Here is a 24,792-nt window from a genome sequence, read left to right on the forward strand (position 1 = left end):
AGACTAATCGCCTCTTCTTCGGTAACTACACACTCTGAAAAGCCTTCCCGCCAGGCTAGAATCTATATCACAAGGCTGGATGGCACTCGGAGTTCTTTGTTTTCCGAAGTCATCTCATGAGGAAACTTTGGGCGACTTAGGAAAATGAAGCTCTCCGAGTGCCATCCCGCTGGCGATTTAGATTCTAGTCGGTGGGTAGGCTTTTCGGGGAGATTAGGCATCCGAAGAAGAGGTGATTAGTCGCTGGGCGACTAAATCTCCCCGAATCTTTGAGTGTGTCTTTGCACTAAGCTGGCCACACAAGCTGATTGTGAACTAAGATTTCTGATCTTATGAGATGTGGCTAAACTAGTAAATGGGGAAATTGTCAGAAGGGATGAGGTACCTAGGAAATAAATCCCATAAGTGGAGCATGAGAAGCAGACGTTGCACAGAGGGAAAAGTGAATACGATTTTAACAAAAAATCATCATTATGCTTATTGCTGGGGACACAACCCCAAACCAATAAAATTCTGCCAGTAACACCTGCCACCAACTGGAAGCCAATGAGATGACAATCTGAATAGATGGAAATGTGGATAAGGGATCCATAATCCTAATAATAAACCATAATAATCCATAATTACAATAAAAATCCTCATTCTCATTGCTGGGGACACAATGCTTGGCAATGGCAGGGGTAGTTAAACCAATAAAAAACTGCCAGTTACACTATCCAACAATGAGACATATTCCGAGATGTCATCCTCTAGTAAATGAATTCAACTCACAATAAAAAGGCTCCAGGCTCATGTGAGTCATTGGCAGATGGTTTGGGAGTCACACCCTGGATTTTAGAATAAGATGCAAAGGGTGGGGGACACCACTGGAATATCTGTGGGATTATGGGAAGGAAAGAGAACAAGATGGCTGCAAAGAGATATTGCAGAAGATTAGTAAATACAAGCAGGACTTTGCCTAAACCCACTCATTTGTTTATAAGATTATGGTGTCCATATGACAGAAGAGGGCACAACACAGTTTTGGCACCATTCCAGCTAGAAGTGGATAATCTATTTGAATTTTCTGAAACCACAACCCTCATGCTTCCAGATAAAACCAGAAAGTGGTCCCCTTACTGTTGCAAAGCACATGGCAAAGATGTATTGTGCCTTATCTGAAAAGTTTGTTTTCGTTTACAGCACTGCAGTCCAGTGACGCCTGTGATCATTCACTATACAAACATGGGCCATAATGTGAGGACTGTACAGAATCCCTAGTTTCCCCCAATACCAGGAGTGTGCCTCAGGGAGTTGAGTTCCTATGGGAGCGTGGTGGGTCTGTGCCTGCTGGCACTGGACTTCATTGTACTGGCACATTCTCTGATCCAATAATTACATTTCCTTCTCCTCCTAGATTCTTTCATATCACAAAAATAAACTGTTTGTGCCAAAATAGATGGGATTTTGCTTTGGACGTTTCATCTCCAGCCAGCTGGGTGCTGCCCACTCATCTGTGCCTGGCAAGGGAGCTTGATGCCCCTTGGATAAACCTTACACAAAGTCTTGCCTTGTGAAGCTTTGGAGTCACAGTGGCATCTCCAGCTTCCACCCCTTCAGATGTGGTGTGACTACCACTCTCAGCATTCTCTACCAGCCAAAAGTTCTAAGGGATGTAGTTCAACAACACATAACCAGCCCTTGTAAATCCAATGAGGAGAATGCACCCAAAGGTTAAAGGCAAACTATACCTCCACAAAATATTGCTCTGATATGACAGCAATATGAATGCTTCTTAGCAAATAGTATTTTTAGCTGGATGAATGGGAACAGTCTTCTTTTCCATGAGCAGATTCTTGCTGTGCCAAAGGCTGACGGTGGGTAGGTTAATAGGTGTTGCAGATGAGGAAATGCCGGAAAGCCTTGAAGGTGAGGGCTCAGGTAACTGTCAGGATCTGCCTTTTCTAAAGAGCGAAACCTCATCTCTCCGACTGTGCAAAATTTCATTGTGCAAAACAAAGGCCAACTTGGCACATTTCCTAACTCGAGAAAGTAAATCTCGGTGGGTCGTCAGGATGAAAGGGAAATTTATTGTGAAAAAGAGGCATATCAATAAATTCATTATGTAAAGAATTACCCACAAACCCCATTGCCAACGGAGCTGGCTTACATATATGGCAACAAATGACCTTGTATACCCATCCCATGCCATGTGTTTGGAAACAAGAGCAAAAAACTTGATTAAGAGGCCGCCAAGTCACATAATATATCACAGTCACATGTTTGGGTATCCTCACTCCCTGCTGTGGACTTGGAAAACAGATATAGCAAAAACATTCTGCTAAGACAGAGCCAAGGAATTCAGTTAGACTTATATATATTGCAACGAGTATCCCTACTCCTGGGGGTGGGCTTGGAAATCTGACAAACTGCATATGGCCAGACGGTTAGAGATTTCTTACCTCCCAACTGCCCATAACATATATATATATATTTGTAACATATTATACTACAGACACATCATGGTATTCATCTGGGACATCTGGGACATCATGCATCTTGCCCTACTGTCTACATCTTGTGCCTCTGTCTCCATCTTGTCCTGCTGTCTTCAACTTGCCCTACTATCTCCACCGTCTCCACCTCTTACTACCATCTCCCTCTTGCCCTACCATCTCCATCTTGCTCTACTGTTCCCATTATGATGTGCTGTCTCCATCTTGCCCTACTGTCTCCATCTTGCCCTACTGTATCCAGACCATCTTATTGTTTGCATTTCGCCCTACAGTCTCCATCTTACACTAGTTTTTATCTTGCCTTTGCCATAACTGAGAAATAAACACACTGATGGCACTTCTGATGCTTTGAAACAGGTGATAAGTGCTTTATCGGTGATAACATTTGAAGCCTCTCCATCAAGCCCAGAACTAGGGCCAGGCAGAAGAGGCACCTGTCTAGGGCCCACCTCAGCTCCATCTTGCCCTACCATCTCCATCTTGCCTACGGTCTCCATCCCATCCTATTATTTGCATTTTGCCCTACAGTCTCCATCTTGTCCTAGGTTCCATCTTGCTCTTCACTGTCCGCCCTGAGGACAGTACTATGGAGAAGAAATTTTTTTGCCCTCAGAGTCAACTAATGGGATCCAGAGCTGAAATGATACGTGGCGAAAACTTGTTTCTAATCATGAGTGCTAGAGGCACAGTGTATTCCTTGCAGGGGGAGTGTGGCCTCAGGAACCACTGATTTTTTTCACCTGCCTCCCCAGACTCCCAGTTGCTTCACCTTAAATAAAAACCCTATGAAATAAAAGCAAATGCACCCAATCTATGTGGAAACTAACTCATTCCTACAGGAAAGGCCCATACCTGCTGGGAGTTGCAGGAATATTGTTAAATAAACAGTCTGGAAATGCAGGGTTTGTGCAGTGAGGCTGCTGTGAAGGCATTTAACGTGCAAGCCAACAGTGTCCCAGATGCACCCTTAATATATGGAATGAGGTCGCATAGTGACACAACACCCTCATGTGACACTTGCACATCTGTGTTTAAAATAGAACAAGGTGTTAAGTGATTTGGGGTGAGAATCTCTGGAAGCAAAAGGGAGAGACTGGGTAACGGATCAGAACAAGAACATCAGGGACCAGGACAGAAATGCTTTAATCACATTATGTGAAGGAATGTGACCATCCAACATTTAGTGTTTTCCAGAATATAGCAGTGTGGGGTAAGAAAGATTATTTATTAAGTATTAGAGTAATGGTTTTGCTTATATGTTGTAATCACAAGGTTATATCCCCATCTAGTCAGCTTTATGGTTGAGATTCTAGCTTTATTCTAGTCTTTATAACAAAGCATTCTCATACCAAATCAGCAGTTTTAAAAGCATGAGAACCTCTATTAATTTTTTTCTTGATTGGATGACTCATTTGGGGCATAAATGTATACATATGCACCAATATAAAAGGGGAAGCTATGCCCGCTGCTACAAAGTGGAGAAATAGGGTACAGACAGTTGGTACATACTATGGGGCAGCTTTACTAAAGGGTGAAGTGGCTAATGCTAGCGTCAATTCGCTAGCGTTACCCCCCACAGGGGCTTTGCGGATTTTAGATATTTAGATAGATGCTTGCGTTGCTTCGCACTCTAACGCCAGGCAAATTTACGATCTGGCGAATGGACGTAACTCCGCAAATTCACTAAGATGCGAATTTTACTGAACGTTACCTATTCCGCCAGACTTGCCTTCACCAGCTCAGACCAGTCGAAGTGCATTGGAGTGCATAGATGTTCCTCAATTTTTAGTGGAAAAATGTTCTAAGTCCCAAAACTGCTGGCAGTGATAGCCAGCAAAAGAAAAAATTTTTTGGGTAACTGGGTTCTCCCATACATTTCCTAACATATGGAACATAAACTATACACTGGGCTCATGTGTAGGGCATTATAACACCTCTATTTTTTTTTATTAAGGTTTCCTGGGCTTGTGTAATATAATGTATTTGCTGCAACATATACGTCCATTCAACTTTATCATTTCCCCCCGCATGCAAATTAGCCAACGCTAGCGCTTTGATTGACAAAGCAATGCTAGAGAAAATTCAGCAGCGTTCCGCACCCTGGACGCAACTTTGCATTTTAGTAAATTAGTGTTGTCTGAGCGAATTTTCGTCAGGCGAAGTGTAGCAATGGGTGCGGAGCTGTCGCTGGCGAATTTTCGCCGGTTAGTGAATCTGCCCCTAGGAGAAGATATAAAGTGCCCTCAGCTGTACAAATCACAGTAAAACTGTTAATGCATTAAGTTTTGTTTTACTACAATAAAATCTTTTTCACCCCATATACTGTATCTGTCTTCCAAAGTTTCTAGTCCCGCCCTCTGTGGTGCAACCTGCGCCAAATGCATAACAATGAAGTTGACAAATTGCTCCAAAGACTGGTATTTTTACCAGCATTGTACAAGGTGATTCCATATTAAGGGCATAAAGAATGTAAAGATGACAGGTGCTAATTAGATGATTGTGCAATTACATGGGAATGGGACACAAACACACACACACTGTATATATCTGTATAATTTACATTTATTCACTATGAACCATAGTAGTGAGTGCTTGGGCAAGATTTTTGTACTTGTTTCCTTCAGATTCTACCGTAGGGCCACACAAAGTACAAGTATTACAATATGCTAATCAGAGAGCTCTCTCATTCTTAGTTGGCATCTCTCTCTCAAATTCCCCATTTCCCAGCTCAACTCCCCATATCTGCAAATCTCCCAGCTCCGCCAGTATCTGACACACACACACATGGATCTGCTTTCCAGCTCTTCCAGATCTTGTTTGGCCCTGAGTTCCCTCCCTGGGGCTCACTCCCCAAACACTGCATTGATTTTCCCATGTTCTGTCTGTGCTTACGTATCTGCTGGCTGCCAAACCTCTTCCACCTTCCATATCATCAGCATGCAGTTCAGTCATGTCAGCAATTAAAGGGGAACTCCACCTATCAACATTTTAATATAATTCTCAGCAACTTTTCAATATCTATTCATTCCTCATTCTCACTGGGGTTATAGTTATGTTTAACTGTCCTTTACTCTCTGTCCTTTTCTCTGGGTCGTACTCTTGAAACATTGTAGCAGAGGTCACTTCTCACCTGTCTTTGTTTTAGGAGTCAGAGCCAGTAGTGCAAATGTGCTTCATTGTATCTGAAAATATCTTTGATAAAAAGGTCATGTGGTGTCAGAAAAAGAAAGGGAAGAGTTAGAGCTGCTGATGTGAGATTATAGCCATGCCTGGCCTCTGAGTGCACTGCTAATAGATCCGATGCTACAGGGAAGTTATCAAGTTTAGAATACAATTCCTTATAGATCTGTCTATTTTTTAAAGTCCACGGCCTTTAAAACAGCACTTAATTACTCTGATTATAATACTAACTGCCTGGGGTGCAATAACTATTAGCATTTTAGTATTAGTATATATTTTTGGGTCCCAATTGCACAAATGGTGGTGGTGGCAGTGGGGCATGGGTGCACTCAGGTATTCACTCCAAATCTCACCCTAACTGGCCTTCAGGCTGGGCCCCCTTAGCTTATAACAAGGTTACAGATATAGAGAAACAGTGAGGTAACAGTCAACCTGCTATAGTTCCAGGGGTACCCAGGGCACAAATAAACACTCACCCCAAATCTCACGCTAACTGGCCTTCAGGTTGGGCCCCCTTAGCTCATAACAAGGTTACAGATATATAGAAACATTGGGGTAACAGTCAACCTGCTATAGTTCCAGGGATACCCAGGGTACAAATAAACACTCACCCCAAATTAGAGTCCTGCACGGAACTAATTTCTAAGACCCGGACCCGACCAAACCCGCAACCTGCAGCCTGCGACCCAAACCCCATTGGGGTAACAGTCACCCTGCTATAGGTCCAGGGGTACCCATGGCACAAATAAGCACTTACCCCAAATCCAACTCTTACCTCATAACAAGCTTATATATGAAACCTCAAGTTTAAAAACCCTGTTTTTAAGTTTTCTGGCATTTCACAATATTTTGTTCTGGTCCCACCAAAATATCATGCATATTACATTTTCCTGATTTTACACCATTTTTTTCTGGTCCTTGAAAAACGTAAAATGGGACTAATGACACAATAAAAAATAAAAGTCAATCTCTTCTGACGTGAAGTGGGGACTATGTCTGAGCTTAAGACAAAGTTGTGCGAATATGAAGTTGTTTATGGCAATGTGGGACACTTTGATGGAGAAAAAGATGGATTTCTGGCACATATATGAATTCCTAGAATTATGCAGAGCATCTTTCTGACAATTATCATGCTATTTGCATATTTGTGATCTGAATTTGAATATACTAAGCCATTGGCTTTCTGAAAGTACCACTGCTGTATTGATAAAGGAATATTTTAACCCCTTCCTATAAATATCCAGGTATTAAAAGGCATAAAAGTTACTTTGCTGTACTGCTTGAGAGCCTATCTAAGGATCTTTTCGGGCTTCATATTATTATTTCTAATAAGCTGCTCAGGCACCCTTTTTGCCGGTGACCATAAGGGGGCAATAGGGAAGTGCCCTCATATTTCTTGTTACACAGCAATAAGAAACTTCTCCCACCTTAAGCAAAACTTTGGTGATAACACAGGGTGCACTGTAAGTGTTTGGACAGTAGATTTTGGAGACAAAATAAAAAGGCTCCCCCCACTGGAACCCTAGGGCAGAGCTGCACAAGATCTGTTTATGGCAAGAGAGACCCCATGTGTGTGTGATTAGGTATAATAACCTGACAGTTCCTGCTAAAAACCCGACTGTGATCTATTCTTGTAACCTTTATATGAGTCCCTACAAATGGCATTATAGCTAAAACCTCCCAGCATCCCCCTCCCAACTGTTTCTGTTACCATCAGATAGCCGGTTCCCTTCTACAGCAGGAAACAAAAGCATGTTTTCCACATGGATTGTAATCCCTTTTACTCACGATTGGGGGCACCCTGGCAAAACTGGCAGTATCTAACCTCATTGTATGTTACTTTTAGGAAATAGCATCTCTCTGGTGTAAATCAAAACTATTATCCAAGGAAAAAAGAATAGACTTCCATGGGCCTTGCACTTAATTGGGCCCCAGAGATCAACAGAGCAGTTGGAAGAATAGAGCAAAACTTGGACATGATGGAGACAGTAGGGCAAGAAGGCAAAATGGGAACTGTAGAGAAAAATGGAGACAGTATGACAAGATGGAGACAGAAGGACAAGGTTGAGACTGTAAGGTAAGATGGAAACAGTAGGGCAAGATGGAGACAGTAGGACAAGAGCAAGACAGTAGGACAAGACGGAGATAGTAGGACAAGATGGAGACAGTAGGACAAGACGGAGATAGAAGGACAAGACTGAGAGAGTAGGGCAAGATGTAGACAGTGGGAAAAGATGGAAACCGTAGGACAAGACGGACACAGTAAGACAAGACGGAGACAGTAGGACAAGACTGAGACAGTAGGGCAAGATGGAGACAGTTGAACATGATGGAGACAGTAGGACAAGGTGGAGACAGTAGGGCAAGAGGGTGACAGTAGGGCAAGAGGGTGACAGTAGGGCAAGAGGGAGACAGTTGGGCAAGAGGGAGAAAGTAGGGCAAGAGAGGGACAGTAGGATAAGATGGAGACAGTAGGGTTGGATAAGATGATGATAGTGACTTAGTGTAACAATTATGGACTATACAAAGGTATTTTTGTACTTTGGTTCCTCCCACAGGCTTTCTTATGTCTCTCACTACCCTAACCATATCAAGTATTGGCATTTCCAGGCAGCAGTGCTGTAAGTGTAAATAAGCCTTTAGGTATTGGATGAATTTATCCTGCTATGTATGTTTTGTGAGACATTAGCTTAGGGTTACCAGACCACTTGAAAATTCAGGAACACATCTAGAAAATCCAGCTGGACGGGCTGCTCTGATTTCAATTTCATTTAAATTTCCTGCAACATGCATTCATTAGATGTGTCTCTGAATCAGGCCCGGACTGGCAATCTGTGAGTTCTGGAAAATGCCAGAGGGGCTGCTATAAGGTGCCATAGAAAGTCACTATTTAGTGGGCTGGTGGGGGCTGTTTGGGCCTCTGTGTACCTGAAATGGCAGGGCCTATTTTAATTCTCAGTCCAGACCTGCTCTGAATATTCAAGTAAACTGCTGACCCGTTGCTAGCTCTGACCCTGAGGATATATCGAGAAGAGTTTGTACCATAAAGCACATAGGGCTACAGATGGTGACCAAGGAAAGTGCCTTTCTGCCAACACAAAAGAGAACTTCACCAGATTATAACAAGTCAAATTCCCCCCCCCCCCAAACTGACACAACTTTACCTAATGCTATAAGGAGCAAACAAGGTATGAATAGTGAGTAATATAAAGCTGCCAGACTGATTGGTGCCTGTCATCGATAAAGAAACAGACACTTTAGCACACACTGACCCACCTGGCACCATTCGCTTTGGGCCGCCAGGGGTTAATCTTATTTCCTGGGCTGTAATCTCCAAACACTTATGATAAGAACCAAATGATTTACTGGGCAAATGTTTGCTTGTCATAAGGAAGGGAACAAGACCTCGAGTAGGAGGGGGAATTTCATAAAAACACAGGGAGAATGTCACAGAGACAAACAGAAGTCATGAAAACCAGACGCCCACAATGGTAGCCAAGCACCGGATTGCCAATTTCATAATAACAACTGTGAAACTGCTGTGTCACATGACCACGTTAGTAACTAAAGGGCAACTAAACCCTGACAAAGCCACGGGCTAGAATTGGAAAACCTTATGTTCAGAGCCAAAAGCAGGGGTCCCCAACCTTTTTTACTCGTGAGCCACATTTAATTGTAAAAAGAGCTGGGGAGCAACACAAGCATGAGAAAGTCCATGGGGATGTCAAATAAGGGCTGTGATTGGCTATTTGGTAGCCCCTATGTGAACTGGCAGCCTATAGGAGACTCTGTTTGGCAGTACACCTGGTTTTTATACAATTAAAACTTGTCTCCAAGCCTGGAATTCAAAAATAAGCTCCTGCTTTGAGGTCACTGGGAGCAACATCCAAGGGGTTGGAGAGCAACATGTTGCTCGCGAGCTACTGGTTGGGGACCACTGGCCAAAAGGTATAGCACCCGTTTCTGATCTTGGTCAACCATATTCTTGATGTCAGTGGCACTGCACATGCCCAATGTTTTCTGAGCAGTAAGTACTTATAGTCAATGCTCACTGCTGATTATATTGTTTCCCTCTACTATATAAATGTATAAAGTCAATAGAACACAAGGTGGCTCTGCTGTGCCCATGGCATTGCCCCCCCTCCACTTCTCCCCAGTCCCTTCTCACTGGCAGCAGTGCTGCATAATCCGAGTGCCTTCATTCCTGCAGAAAGGGTGATTGTTTGGCAGGGGATGAGCTAATGGCAGCTCCCTGCCTGGCACGGTGTATGGGATGTCTCAGGCCATTGTTACAGGCTACTATTGAGAAACAATGGTGGTGACTTTTACTTACAGAAGTCATAAGCAGATGGCCCATGTCTACTCAGCAGTTTCTCCAGCACACAGTGGCAGTGCTAGGCAATAGATAACCCTTTAATATGAAAACCTTTTTTTTTTTTTTTGGAGGGGGGCAATTCTGCACTTTTTGTGAAGCAGAGCAAAATCCTATCCCGTCCCATCCTACTACACAGGGCACACTATCTCACATCTCAGGCAGCAAATACAGCATCCCTGCTAGCTCAGTCGTAAAATATCTAACTCTGGTGCCATTGTGGCATGCCTGGCTGTCTAAACAGTAAGTAGGGTTGCCACCTTTTCTGGGAAAAAATAAGGCCTTCCTATATACAGTATTTATCTTTTTACCATATTAATAACAGTGGGATCAACCATCATTTATACCGGCCAGGCCGGTAAAATACTGGCCAGGTGGCAACCAGACCAGTAAGACAGGGGCTTATGGGCAATATATCCAAGAAGTAGAATCTATGAATCTTGGATTTGGTTTGGAATGAACCAGAATTCCAGCATTTTGTTGCAGGATTAATCCAAATCCAAGAGCCAGGCCGAGCTAAATCCGGACCCTGTATAACAGAAAAAATTTGCAGTGGGTATTTACTCCCGTGAACTGGCAATTTCCACCAGACATGGGCTTGGATTTGGTTTGGTATTAGCAAGCAGGCAGCCAGGCCTCAATTTGTGGAAAGGCCACCAAGGTCCAGGCCTAGGGCAACAGGATTTTAGGAGGCGGCATGCTGCCCAACCGCATCCTCATTGGTTCAGAAACACTGGGGATGCGCAGAAGATATGATAGTTTTTTCTAAATTTCCCGTATGCCAATCCCCATTGCTCCGGTCCCAATGACATTTGAGCAAATAAAATGGAGGGGGATGGGACGACGAGCAACAGCGGGCCTAGGGGCACCCACTATTTAAATCGGGCCACAGCAGCAGGCAGCAGTATGAAAGCAGGAGATTCTTATTTTGGCATCTGACAGAGCCTGTTTTGTTCCAGTGCCCTTCACAACCAAAGTTAGCCCTGGCTCAAAGTGGAGAAATGAGCAGTTTATCTGCAAACTAATGCACTTGTTATTATTGGAATTCAATGCCTGCTGATGCCTTGCCTGACACTGGCACCCATATCATTGTAGGATTCCCAGGCACAAGCCACTATAAAGTCTCAGATGCTCATAACATTTTCCTTCCTTCCTCTGCAGTTAAAATTCTTTTCTGTACAGAGACCTCTGGGGAGTTTATGTGACGTGGGCGCAGAGCTACCTTTGGGCTGGTACCCGCGGGCATTTGTGTTATATAACTGTGAGATGCGTACCCTTAAGCACAACACCCAACTTATCCACACTGGTGCCTATATATGGCAGCCATCCTTCCTATGTGCCTATATATCTAATACAGTCATCATTAACCTATGTGCAACTGATTTGCATTTCATATTTCAGCTGCAGACTACACTGCTTTTCAGGCAAAATATTTCTAAACTTCATTGACTACTAACAAGCCATTCAGCATGTGGATTTCCCATGAATATAGTATTAAAGGGATGAAGTGGCGACAGTATACAGAATCTGTATGAATTACCAGTGTCCACCTTTAAACCAAAAATATAGCGCCCCTTAAGGCTCTTCTTGCACACAGGCGATCGTGCAGTCGGCTGGCCTTGCCATACTGATTGTATGTAAAGAATCACTCTACCCTTGCACCAAACACCTGCCAGGAATACGAGTTCCACTACTCACACTGTTATGATCCAGGAGAGCGCTGCCTTGTGGGTACTCTTTGTAACAAAGATTTCACTCCCACAGTGTTGCCTTCCTGCTCAGTGTGTCTTAATACTGGGGAATCTGGACTCTGGGGACTCATCAGAAACTTATTATAATCACATGGTTTTATCATAAGCTTAGCCCCTGTCATATCATTATAGTTCTATGGAATGATTATTAAATCTGCACTGGAATGTGTATAATGAGCTTGTTACCTGTGCAAGATTTATGGACTTTAATAAGGTGCAGAGATAATGATACACTCAGAAGTGTTTGTATCAGCTAAGCTGCAATACAGTCGTTTCCAGGGGGGGGAAATAAAATGTAAATGTTTGGCCCAATTAGGGAGAATTAGCTTCAGCCGTTCAGCCCCTTCTGCTCTTAGCATTCAAATCAATTCAGATACGGGAAGGCACTTAGGGGCCACAGCTGGTTGTGGCTGTAAGAGAACATTGGCAGGTACCAGACTAGTCTCCCATACCCCAAGCTATGTCACAATCTGATTAATATCCATTTGTGATGTTTATCCAACAACAAGGAAAGAACAGGGCACAATTTAGATGTCCCTGTGTATGCAGAATACGAACACCCAGGCATGTCATCACTACAAGTCACCAGCAAGGTGCAAGTTTACAACAGCCCTCAGCCTTTACAAGAAATAAATGTGGGACCCGGAATCTGTCCGTCCATGTGTATGCACAATACAAGCATGGCTGTTAGCTACCAATAGGGAGCGGAGGGGACAGAAGCCTTAGTAAGACAGGTGTCTGCCCCAGCACATCAAAGCTTTGACAGCCTTAACAGAATGTGAAGTAACCCTGAGCTGGTTTATTCTAACTTACTATTGCAAGGTGGGAGATATACTCTAATTATGCACATGGGAGTACTTTCTCTGTACAGGTATTGCTGTTCTTGCCAGTGGGTCAGTGGGTACTCATGGGAGGCAGAGCAACAGGTGGCTGCATGCAAGTGACTTACCTCTAGTATCTGTACATAGCTGGCAGGGAACCATCCTCTCATGCCATCCTTCTCTCCTTCCCACCAGCCTCCGTCTAAAAACTGCAGGACTTTAATCACCTCCCCAGCCTCGAACTTCAGTCCCTGCTGGTGCTGGTCCCCAGTAAATGCATAAAGAGTTCTGCACAGAGCTCCAGACATGACAGTAGAATCCACAGCAAGGGGGAAAGGGGGGAGCTCCTAATGCTTTTCTGGATCTTTATGCTCCCCCTTACTCGGGGGAGATCAGCTGAGTGGGGTGAAGGTCCTGCCAGGTCCAGTAGGCAGCCACCTGTACCCTGATGTTTGGGAGAAAGCAGAGCAGGGGCACAGAGAGACGCTCACAGCCCAGAGGCTGAAGAATCACTGAGCCTTGTGCAGAGGAAGCAGCTCAGCCCACAGCAGGGAGGGGAACTGGGGGTGTGGAGCTGCCGCTCACCAAAGCAAGGAATTGGCTCCCTTGCCACTTACACCCCTGTGCCACTTCTCTGCTTCCCTATGGGGCAAGTGATTTAGGATACCCCCCCCCCATGCAACTTGTAGCACTTTCACTTCAACTACCACTGTTAACCCTTTTTGTGCCCCTCTCTACTCCTACTGCCCAGGGCCTCTTGCCATGTACTATATCCCACATGGGCCCCCAAATAAGAAGAGTCCATAGGTCTTTCCAGCTGACATGAGAGCACCCATTCCATTTAGAAGAAAAGAGTTTCCGCCTAAATACTCGGAAGGGGTTTTTTACAGCGAGAACTGTGAAGATGTGGAATTCTCTCCCTGAATCAGTGGTACAGGCTGATACATTAGATAGCTTTAAGAAGGGTTTGGATGGCTTTTTAGCAAGTGAGGGAATACAGGGTTATGGAAGATAGCTCATTAAAAGGTTGAACTTGATGGATGTGTGTCTTTTTTCAACCTAACTTACTATGTATGTATAACTCTTTCCACACGCACGCACACACACGCACACAGTCCTGCTGCCCCACAGGAGATGATTAAAGAAAGAATCACTTCTCCTTATAACCACACTTTAGGAAAATGTGAGTTCTACTGTGCTACCCACACAACAGGAAGTGAAGAGTGCAAGTGGGAATCGCTTCTCCTTCAGGATTCCCCTAGAATCCTAGAGTTAATTTTGAGTATGATGTGCCCTTTGGTTCTACATCTCTCAAAAATCTTTCTGATTATTTCTGGGGCCAAGACCCTGGCAATGAATACATCAAATCAGTCCTAAAACCAAATTAACTTGGAATGTAACTGAGCACTGTCAATGCAGACTTAACATAATGCACCCACTGGAAGTTTGATTGTCAGCAGCAGGAATACCCAAAATCAAATCCATAAATATAACACATGCATGCTTATGGTGTACTACACATGCAACTTTACAAAGGGTTGCCCCAAAGCAGTCAGGGAGCCCTGAAAATATGGAGCTTTTGCAGGATTTTGGTCATAAATTTTGGCATAACTGAAAGTGACTGAAGCATATCAGGGGTATGACTGGTTGTGTGAAGCTTTTTTTTCTTTCATTTTGGGACATTGTACTTGTTGGAAGGATCCACCAACCATTGGGGACACTGATACCACTGTAATATATGGACAAATGATTATTGATGGTGGCCCTGCTAGGGATGTAGCGAACTGTTCTGCTGCGAACTAGTTCGCGCGAACTTCGACCGTTCGCTTCCGCCGTTCGCGTTCGCATTTTGAGTTCGCGTTCGATTCGAATACAAGTCGTTCGACCATTCGACCATTCGAATTCCTTCGACCGCTAAAAATCGAACGATTTCCATTCGTTCGAACGATTGTAAGCATTCGATCGAATGAAAAGCATTCGATCGAATGGCTTCGATCGTTCGATTCGAATGAAAATCCTTCGATCGAATGATTAAAATCCTTCGATCGTTCGAATCGAACGATTTTAGCGGGTGTTCGAAGTTCGCGAACTGTCCGCGAACGTTCGCATTTTTTGCCGGTGTTCGCGAACGGCGTTCGCGAACACCAAATCGCCAGTTCGCTACATCCCTAGGCCCTGCCTTCACATGTATTACATATTCACATGTATTGAGTCCAGTTCCCCCCCTGATGTTGGCTGCCCAGCTACACATAGCACCGGACTTCACAGAGCACTAACAATATATTTCTTATTGCAGATCTGCATTATGTTAGACGGCAGGTAAAAACAGCCACAATGAGGCACATTTGTGCATTGTTACCAGTCGGACTACCAACAAGCAGCCTTATCTGCTCCAAAATCAATCAGGCCTTTGAAGTGTATAAATGCACACATATGGCTATCCACCTGCCACTTATTGACTTTTATCTTAGGTGAATGGAATCTCAATAAGAACCATTCTACCCAGTGTACAGGTTTCTGTCAGCATTTAACCTATGCTGAGACTTGCTCTTTGGTCCTGTTCTTTTATTGCCTACCCAGAACCCACCAATCAGAATTGGTCCAAATGCCCCTTTGTACCAAATTTGTATTAGTAGGAGCTACCATAGTGTTTCTTGCTTTCCAGCTCTTTGTAGGCAGATAAATACAGCACAGCACTGATTAATGATCCAAGAAATTACTATTGTGCCTGTAAGGAACCTGCCAACTCTAAAAAGAACCATTAGATTGAGGACCAGAAAGGCTGAGGGAGCATCGATTGCAGAACGGCCAATTGAATTGTTGTCTGATATTAGAAAAATGTGTTGTTGTAGGGAGCTGGTCCCTGAATCATCCCCCGGCAATACTTACACAGTCAATCTTTTCTCACAATCATTTCTGTTTATTCCAAGGTTAGGACATGGGCAGCAGCTCATTCTACTGACACTAATCTCTGCCTGGCACCTTTTATGACACAAGCCATTAATCTGGGAGGGGTTATTGTGTTTCATGTACAAAACTTACTGTATTGGAGCACTCTATGGCAGACAGGTCAGCACTCAGTAATAGAAATCTCCCTTTAACTGAACCCCTAAAATATCCCTTTAAGCACTAGTTACCCCAGTATCTATCTCTCCTGCATCTTACCAATACTTAGAGGATCATGTATATTTTATTAAATTACATTGACACATGAATATAGTCACAGATAAAAAATATTTTCAGACAATCAGAGAGACAGACCATCTAGCAGCTTTATAAATTCACTCACTTTCTAGTCAGTTTTCTGGGGGCAGTAGTGCCACCCACTGGTGCTATAGGGGAGTGCAGGCTGAATAGGATAGTCCCAAATAGACTATGTGTAGATTAATGAATGCAACCATATGATAGTTTGTTTTACAGTATATATATTTAGCTATATAGAGCTACTTGAGAACAAACAGCGGGTCAATACAGTAAAAAAATACAAATATGTACAAAATACAATACAGATAAATACAAAGTATGGTTACAATAAAGTTTAAGAGATTAGTGTCAAGGAAACAAGGGGATGGAGGTCCCTACCTTGTCTATTAAGGTCTTTATTCTGCTCCAGTGTTGGACTGGGGTACCTGGGAACCCTGGCCTCAAGGGCTCATTGCCTCCACTGTGTAGAATGACAGACAGATGGTATTTTTCCACTTTACTCCATGCCAGATCATCACACCACCTAGTTCTCCACGAGAGTCTAGTTTGGGGAGTCCGGAAAACAAGTCACACCATTGCTACCACAAACCACTACACACCCCACCATTACACATCCCAGGCAGGCAGCAGGCACAGGACTAGGATCCACTTGGATTTTTTCTGGTACGTCAGTGGGCCAGTCTGACCCTATTCTGCTCTGTACTAGGCCAAAGCAAAGGTTCTGGTGTTAAAGATGATCACTGGTTGAGGATATAAAAGAAAAACAGCAGACCTGGGCAAGGCAGACAAAGAAGAGAAGCAGGATAATTCCAGAGTCCTATTTGGGTGCAGGCTCTAATCCAGCTATCATTACACCACTGCCAAAATTTAAAAATATTCTCCAGTCCTCTTGCTATGGGGGCAGCTGCACTCCTTCCAACCAAAGAGATTTGGTATTCCATGTGACAAATGTGACACAGAATATGTTCTATATTAGAAAGGGGGCTTCATTTTAGAGTCCATGTAAACTGATTTTCCTGTTTTTCTGTTGAGGTTAGCAAGAGCCCACAGAGAGCCAATACACTGTATAAAGGGGACCTCCTAGTGCCGGGTATCAAATACATAAAAGATAATGACATTGAGGAGACACTCTTACCAAAGCAGAGCCCCAGATCATTGGCTTTGGAATCTCTTGTTAAAACCTATGCAGCTTATTATCCTGTTTCATTCTGTGGCCAAATGCACTGAATCATTTGAGATTCTTCCCTGAGTAGCCCTTCATTAACATTGCTCTGAGCCTTAAACAAACTGAGTGACTGGGGACAAATTGTAAATAGATCAGCATTAGCAGTGTGTTTGTATCCCTCACGCTTCATCCCCCGTGCCAATCTTACAGCCACTCAGCAGCAGGAAATATTTGGACTCTGTAGATATAACACAGCTGCCCATTCCCCGGCCACTGACATCTGCTTGGACTCAGCACCATAAGTCTGCTTCCCGGAACCAAGAGAGAGCAATTATTTTCATTATAGTCGCCCTGGGAAATATATCATAAATACTCACATAGTAGCGGAGGATGAAAAAAAACACCTGTCTGTCAACTTTTGCCCCAATATTCCTGCAGAATGATCCAGAGGAAGAGGAACCTCCATCCCTATTAAACTCCAGAACAGGAAAATAAATCCTTCCTGTGTACAAAACAATTACCAAGATTAATCTTTTGCTATGAGTATTAAAGGGGTTGTTCACCTTCCAACTCTTTTTCAGTTCAGCTGTTCTCAGATAGTTCACCAGAAATTGTTGGCAGAGGTGGTCACACAGGGAACACTCAGCACAACGACTTGTGAGAAAATGTCCTTGTGAATCACTCAGCGATAACACAGAGTACATTTAACAGTTTGGGAGACCAAGAATAATATGGTGGAAGGAAGAGGAAACAGAAACAACAGACTGCGCTTATACAACAGCCTATGTCTTTCAAACACACACATTAACAACATTCACAGCACCACCTTGTAACCGTTTTAGTACAGTACACAGAGTTTAAGTGCTGTTGCATATATTCCAACACCCCGTCTCAACAGCGAAAGGCTTAAACTGATTAAAACATTTTCTTTAATAGTTCCAGGTGTTTCTTTGTAGGTAGAGGCTTGGTAAGGATATCTGCAATAATTTCTTCAGCTGGACAACACAGGGTGCCTTACTAAATGAAAAAAGTCAGATCAAACTAGAATCCATGATTTGACCTTATTTATTTTTAAAAAAAAGCACAAATGAATAGTTTCGGGAAAAAAATCCAAAAGAGTCCGAAATAGTCCGATTTTTGGGATAATTCCAAATAGGATAGGGACCTTTTCCATGGACTTATATACAACCTCGGCAGGTGTGAGATGCCTGATTCTCGGATTCTGACTTTGCAGCCTCGGTATAACGTACTAGTTAGTTGGAACCTTAGGTGATTGTGGGTACTCACAGATGCACAGGGCACCCCTGTGGGTTCCGGTGTTCACCACCACCCTTTTGGGGACCTGGGCTTTCTGCTGCGGAACTGAGCAAGAGGTTGTGCGAAAAAGAAGCAAGTCCAGAACAAGGTACCGGCAAGGATTATGAAAAAGCGTAGTCGGTTCAGGCAAAGGGGTCAGGCAAAGGGGTCAAGGCAGGCGGCAGGAATCGTAGTCAAGAAGTCAGGCAGGAGTCAATAACCAGGAATACACACAAGAATCAGTGGCGTAACTACCGGGGGAGCAGGGGGTGCAATTGGGCCAGGGCCCGCACCCCCGCAGAGCCCCCCGGCAGTCACGCTGGCTGGAGGCGGCTGCATCACCGTACGGATGAGGGTGGGGGGCGGGGCCCGGCAGCACGGCCCGCACCAGGGCCCATCCCCACCTAGTTCCGTCACTGACAAGAATATAACACTTCTGCGGGATCAGAAAACTGAAGCCAGCTTGGGCACACTCAAAATGAAGGACTGGGCTTTTAAGTCTGTTTTGGCGCCAAAGATTCGAATTTGGCGCCTTTCCGTGACATCATTCATCGTCACTTTAGCCAAGAACCTGGAAGAGACGAGCCAGGGGGTTAGAGATGGATGAAATCTCCCGGCATGTCTCACACTCGGGGGGTTTAATAAATCCTGAAAAAATTTAGTTTTTTTCCTCTAAAAATTTGGATATAATAGTTAAAAAAACTCAAACTCGAGTTTTTGGCATTCAGACTTTGATAAATAACCCCCTTAAGTCAAGCTGTCTTTGCTCTTGCAAGTTCCTCAGGAAATGACACCTCAAATCAATGTGTTTGGTTCTTGGATCGAAGCACAGTTGCAGTGCACCCTTGGTTGTTATGCAAAGATTAATCTCCTCTTCAGCAGCCTTTATCCATTTATTGGCTTCCCCTTCTGGAAGTTGTGATATGTCTTCCCAACATGTACATTCACATAGGCAGGCTGTATTTGCTTTGTATGAAAGTTGAGCTGTTGGCTTGCCCTTGTTCTCTCTTGTTGAATACCTTGGTGCAGGGTAGAGTCCGGCAGCGGGTTGGGTACCCGCAAAAAAAGCAGGTGCCCTGCAGAATGAGGGTAGGATTTTCAGGTGCGGGTATAGATCTCATCTAAATTTCTTATCTTATGTTATATTGTCTTTATTTTAGTCCTTTTAAAATTTTACAAAAATTGACAGAAATTGTTTCTGCACAGGACTCTACCTTCTAGTTTCTGGAACATACAGCACATTCTTTACTAGTAGAGGCAATCTGTGCCCTTCAACATTGCGACATATACTAATTCCATGTCCAATTCCTTTAGCAGTATTGCTTCTTCCATCTGCAAAGTAAATAGTTTCTTTGTCATTTGGATCAAACTCTGTAAAGAAGTTTCTTGTCATGTGACTTGTTGTTTTTGAATAGTGATGGGCGAATTTGCGCCGTTTCGCTGAAAAATTTGCGAATTTCGCGTGAAATTCGCAAACTGGCGCCGGCATCTCGTTTTTGACGCTGGCACCCATTTATGATGCCGGCGCCTGTTTTTTTTACGCCGGCGCCCGTTATTGACGCTGGCGCCTGTTTTTGACGCCGGCGAATTTTCACGGGCGTTTCGCGAATTTATTCGCTGGCGGAGAATCACGCAAATTCGCCGCAAATTCGCGCCTGGCGAATAAATTCGCCCATCACTATTTTTGAATCTATACACCATTTCTGGGTTGGAAGAGTGTTTGTTACTTTAAAGAAGAACTAAAGCTTAACTAAATAAGTAGGCTTGAAATGTAAACCAAGGTAACTACAGCTCTTAGTAGGGAAGATCTGTGTCTCCAAAGATGCCTCTCTAGCTCCCGATTTTCTTTTCTGCTGATTCACTGCACATGCTCTGTGCTGCTGTCACTTACTGAACTCGGGTACCAACTTACAATATACAGTACACATAGAATATAAATGTCCCATCATAAGGCTGATTAGTAATTAATACAGATAATTACTACATGGCAGCCCAGAAACCAGTGCAATTAGATCAGAATTTAATAATTAGACCTGTAGCATCAGTTTATATTACAGACAAACCTCAATTTCTGCTGGATAATTAGTGATGACCACTAAGCTTAGCTTCTCAACAGCTGCTCAGAGCCCACTGAGCATGTGAGTGTCGCAGACACTTTCTAAGATTGTGACCCCCTGTGACAAGTTTGAAGTCCTGGATCATTGCTGCTATTGACAAGCTGAAACTTTAGGCTGGTACAATAAGTTCAGTGTATAAAATATGGCATTTTTAGCCATATTCATGTTAGGGTTTGCTTTTATTTTAAAAGTTCTGCGCTACTGATCTGTGTAATTTGCTGTAGTTCTGACTGTTTGTTTAGAACATCTCAGAAACTTTGCCCTTTGCACTGCTTTCCATATTGAACATTTCTTAAAGTGTCTTGGATCTTCTTGCATCTGAAGCATACTTTGTTCTCTTTCTTATGTGGCTTTGTATCTCTGGCCTTAAAGGAGAAGTAAACCCTTGCTATTAAAATCTCCTACCCCATACCCTACATAGACCCCCCCTACCTGCCCCCCCCAGCCTAGCTGCTACCTTTGCTAAATGGCCTTAACTCTTTACTTACCCTTCGGTAGTTGTAGCAATTTTCTCCAACTGTGTATGCACCGAAAGTCATGGAAATTGCTGAATCGCTGGAAGAAGACACGAAGATTACTGAAATGGCTGAAGATGGTGCCCATAAACTCGGCTGGACAGAATCTGCACCAAGGGGTAAGCAAAGAGTTAGGGCCATTTAGCAAAGGTAGCACAAAGGTGGCTGGGGGAGGGGGCAGGGAGGGGTCTATGTAGGGTAGGGAATTTTAGTAGCAAGGGTTTGGTTCTCCTTTAAGGACTGCCTCAGTATTAATCTCTGTATTGTCAATAGCATGCACCTTTCTTTGCCTGTATTCATCTTCTTAGCCTGGTTCTGACAAATTCAAGTGTTAGTTCAACTTCAACCCTTGTTTCCAGGGATTAATCAGTGTACTGTATGATTCAGGTAAACTGCACAGAAGTACGGCTAATACATGGCTTTTATTTCTTCCCTAATTGCCTTGAGTTGTGCCACAACCTCCAACATTGCATTTGTATGCTCCTGCATGTCCTTTCCTGTGCCTAGTCCCATCTGGTAGAGTTTCCTTAGAAGGAATAGTTTGCTAATCAGGCTGGATCGTTCCTGCAGTTTAGCAGTGTTCTTATGCCTTATGTGAATAAGCTGCTCATCTTCCACAGACTTGTTGCATGTGCCTGTCTGTTTTTTTAATCCAATTCCTGGTGATTAACATCTGGTCTATCTGTAGTTATAACTTTCCGTAAGTCATCTTTGGATAGCAGTATTTCTGCTTTAAAATTGCCACAGTTAATAATTCTCATTATTCAGCTTAGCCACTGCTAGTTTAAGTTCTAGCCATGTCTGTCCAGTGGCGGAAATATCGGGGGAGCAGGAGGTGCAATTGGGCCAGGGCCCGCACCCCCTCAGGACCCCCCGGCAGCTCGCGCACTGCCGATTTTCAGCCGCATCGGCCGATTTCGGGAGAAAAAAGTCTTGTACAGCGGGGGGCAGGGGCCCGGCTACATGTCCCGCACCAGGGCCCGTCCCCCTCCAGTTATGTTATTGTGTTTGTCTCACTCCCTTTACTGTACAAAGATGTGATTCTTACTTGTGCTTTGTAGTTCAAAATACCCAAAGCACATTTAACAGTGTGGAAGAGCAAGAACTATATGGTGGAAGGAATAGGAAACAGAAACAACAGACTGCAGTAATACAACAGCCTATGTCATTGAAAACACACTTTAAAAAAATTCACATCACCACCTTGTGACAGTTTTAAACATGAATGCTGTTGCCTCTGTTTCAACAAAAAAAAAAAAAAATTTCAATTACATTCTATTTTTCTATTTGACACCATTTTTCTAATATTGAATTTAAAGTTTTGTTTTATCACCTTCGTTTGTCTTTCTAAAGCTGCTCGGAGGGGGGTGGGCGACTCTGTAAACTCTTCTATTGCTACATCAGTTGATACATTTCTTATCTCTTAAAGTCAGCTGTTAGAATTTATATAATGGTTGCTAATATTCTACAGAAATGTATCAACTAATGTAGCAAATTGTAATAGTTCAGAATCTGCACCTGGATTACTGAGCTGCCAGACAGGAACATTAAACTTTTGACTTACATTTTGATAAAACAGCAACAACAAAAGAAAAGTAATTGAAAGCAATTGAAAAAAATTCTTTATCTCTGGTGAACAATCTGAATACAACTGAAATAAAAACGTGTTTGGAAAGTGTAAAGCAGGGGGGTCTCCCTCTCCGTAGTTATGTTACTGGCAGTTAGGAGAGTAGAACAAGATATAGACATTAGGGCAGGGTCGGACTGGACATGGGGGGGCCCACCGGGTAACTATACTCCGGGGCCCCCCGCGCGAACGTCTGGCCGTACGCCAGCGCGCATGCGCAAACATCTCGGCCCACGCTGGTGTGTGTACACAAACGCCGGTGCGCATGCGCGGACACCGACGCGCATGCGATACCAGCGCACCGATGAATTTTTATTTGGGGGCCCAGACTTCGGCGGAGGGAGCCAGAGCATTGGGGGAGGGGGGCTGGGCCAGCGGGGGCCCATGAAGGCCGGGGCCCACTGGGTTTTTTCCCGGTTTCCCGCCGGCCCAGTCCGACGCTGCATTAGGGCAAGACGGAGACATTAGGGCAAGATGGAGACATTAGGGCAAGATGGAGACAGTAGGGCAAGATGGAGACATTAGGGCAAGATGGAGACAGAAGGGCAAGATGGAGACAGTAGGGCAAGATGGAGACATTAGGGCAAGATGGAGACATTAGGGCAAGATGGAGACAGAAGTGCAAGATGGAGACATTAGGGCAAGATGGAGACAGTAGGGCAAGATGGAGACAGTAGGGCAAGATGGAGACAGTAGGGCAAGATGGAGACAGTAGGGCAAGATGGAGACATTAGGGCAAGTTGGAGACATTAGGGCAAGATGGAGACAGTAGGGCAAGATGGAGACATTAGGGCAAGATGGAGACATTAGGGCAAGATGAGACCATGAGTAAATAAAAATAGTAAGGCAAGATGGTGATACTGAGGCAAGGTGGAGTAACTGGGGAAAGCTGGTGGTCATATGGAATGATAAAGACAATAGAACATATAGGGCAGCATTTTGCAGAGAAACAGGGGTATGTACTGTGGGGAGATCAGATTCACTTACCGAGGGGAGGTTCTGCCTAATCATGAGATAGAGAGCAGCCCAGGAGCAGGAAGTACAGAGAGTTGTTAGTGCTCTGTACCTGGGTAAACACTGATGGAGATTAGATTAATTTACCATGGGGAGGTTCCTACTTGACAGTGGGAAAGAGAGCAGCACAGGAGCAGGAAGCAAAGAGAATCAGAACTCTGTATCTGGGTAAGTGCTCATGGAGATTAGATTAATTAACCTAGGGGGAAACATCATAGTGGGGCTACTCCAAATGAAAGTAGTTCATACTCCAACTTGGGGCAACTTTGGAAAACGAATTGCCGTGTGTGATTAGCGCCGGTGATTTTTCATTTTAGCCAGGCGCAGAGTGAGGGAAGGCATTCGGGGAGATTGGTTGCCAGGTGACTAAATCTCCCCGAATCACCAAGTGTGCCCTTACCCTTAGAATCAAGTGTTATTTCTTGCTCAGATCTCGATTATCAGCAGAATTAAATATATCTGTATTTTCTATGTATTTGAATATTAAAAAACCCAGCAGTCTTTCACAAGCCCCCTCCTATCAATTAACAGAGCAAATGGTACATTAATTACTGGCTACCTTTTTGCTCATTTTTAGGCAGCCAATCAGACACACCTCTTCAGTAAGCTTCCTGAATGCACGCTAATTAACTTCTGGCCTGGGGTTGAATCTGGCAGAGTAGAGCCAATCATAATCACACAAATAAAAAGTATCTTCAGCATTCTGGGTGATGATTAAAAATATGAGGACTATAAAAAGAAGGGAACAAATAAGAATGAATGTTCCTGTCAGCATTTCAGATCTTTTGCGACTTAGAATTAAGACAATTGTTTCTCTATGGAGTCTGAAAAAACAGATTATTTCTCTGGCTAAAGCTTCATTAGTGGAAATGTTGGATTTTTCCCGTATTTTTTTTCTCATGTAGAACTATGTACATAGAGTATTAAAAGTTGTTGCTGCATTGATGTTTATATGCAACTGGCAGAAGTGGCAATAATATATTTAAAGTGGACCTGTCATCCAGACACAAAAATCTGTATAATAAAAGTCCTTTTCAAATTAAACATGAAATCCAATTTCTATTTTTTATTAAAGCATTCATAGCTGTTGTAAGATCATTTAAAAATCTCTGCTGTCAATCAAATATTGTCTGCCCCTCCTCTATGCCTTAGGCATAGAGGCGGGGCAGACAATTACTTTCACTTTCCATTTAATTGTGTATCCAGGGCATGGGGATGGACATCCGGTCCCCCAT

At 43.7% G+C, this 24,792-nt stretch overlaps 1 protein-coding gene across 2 annotated transcripts in view; it reads right to left on the reverse strand.

Annotated features, from left to right (window-relative positions):
* gas7.L (growth arrest specific 7 L homeolog) overlaps positions 1–16,379 on the reverse strand; it is a 104,189-nt gene extending 87,810 nt beyond the window's left edge. Inside the window, exon 1 of one of the 2 annotated variants that reach the window (XM_041575416.1) lies at positions 16,202–16,379. Coding sequence is in view for 1 of the 2 variants with exons in the window: in NM_001097086.1 (NP_001090555.1) it covers positions 12,748–12,927 (180 nt within the window). In the remaining variant the exon portion in view is untranslated. 2 annotated transcript variants of the gene reach the window in all.
* Between the last annotated feature and the right edge of the window lie 8,413 nt (positions 16,380–24,792).

The sequence above is a fragment of the Xenopus laevis genome, chromosome 9_10L (genome assembly GCF_017654675.1).
Source record: "Xenopus laevis strain J_2021 chromosome 9_10L, Xenopus_laevis_v10.1, whole genome shotgun sequence".
NCBI lineage: Eukaryota > Metazoa > Chordata > Amphibia > Anura > Pipidae > Xenopus > Xenopus laevis.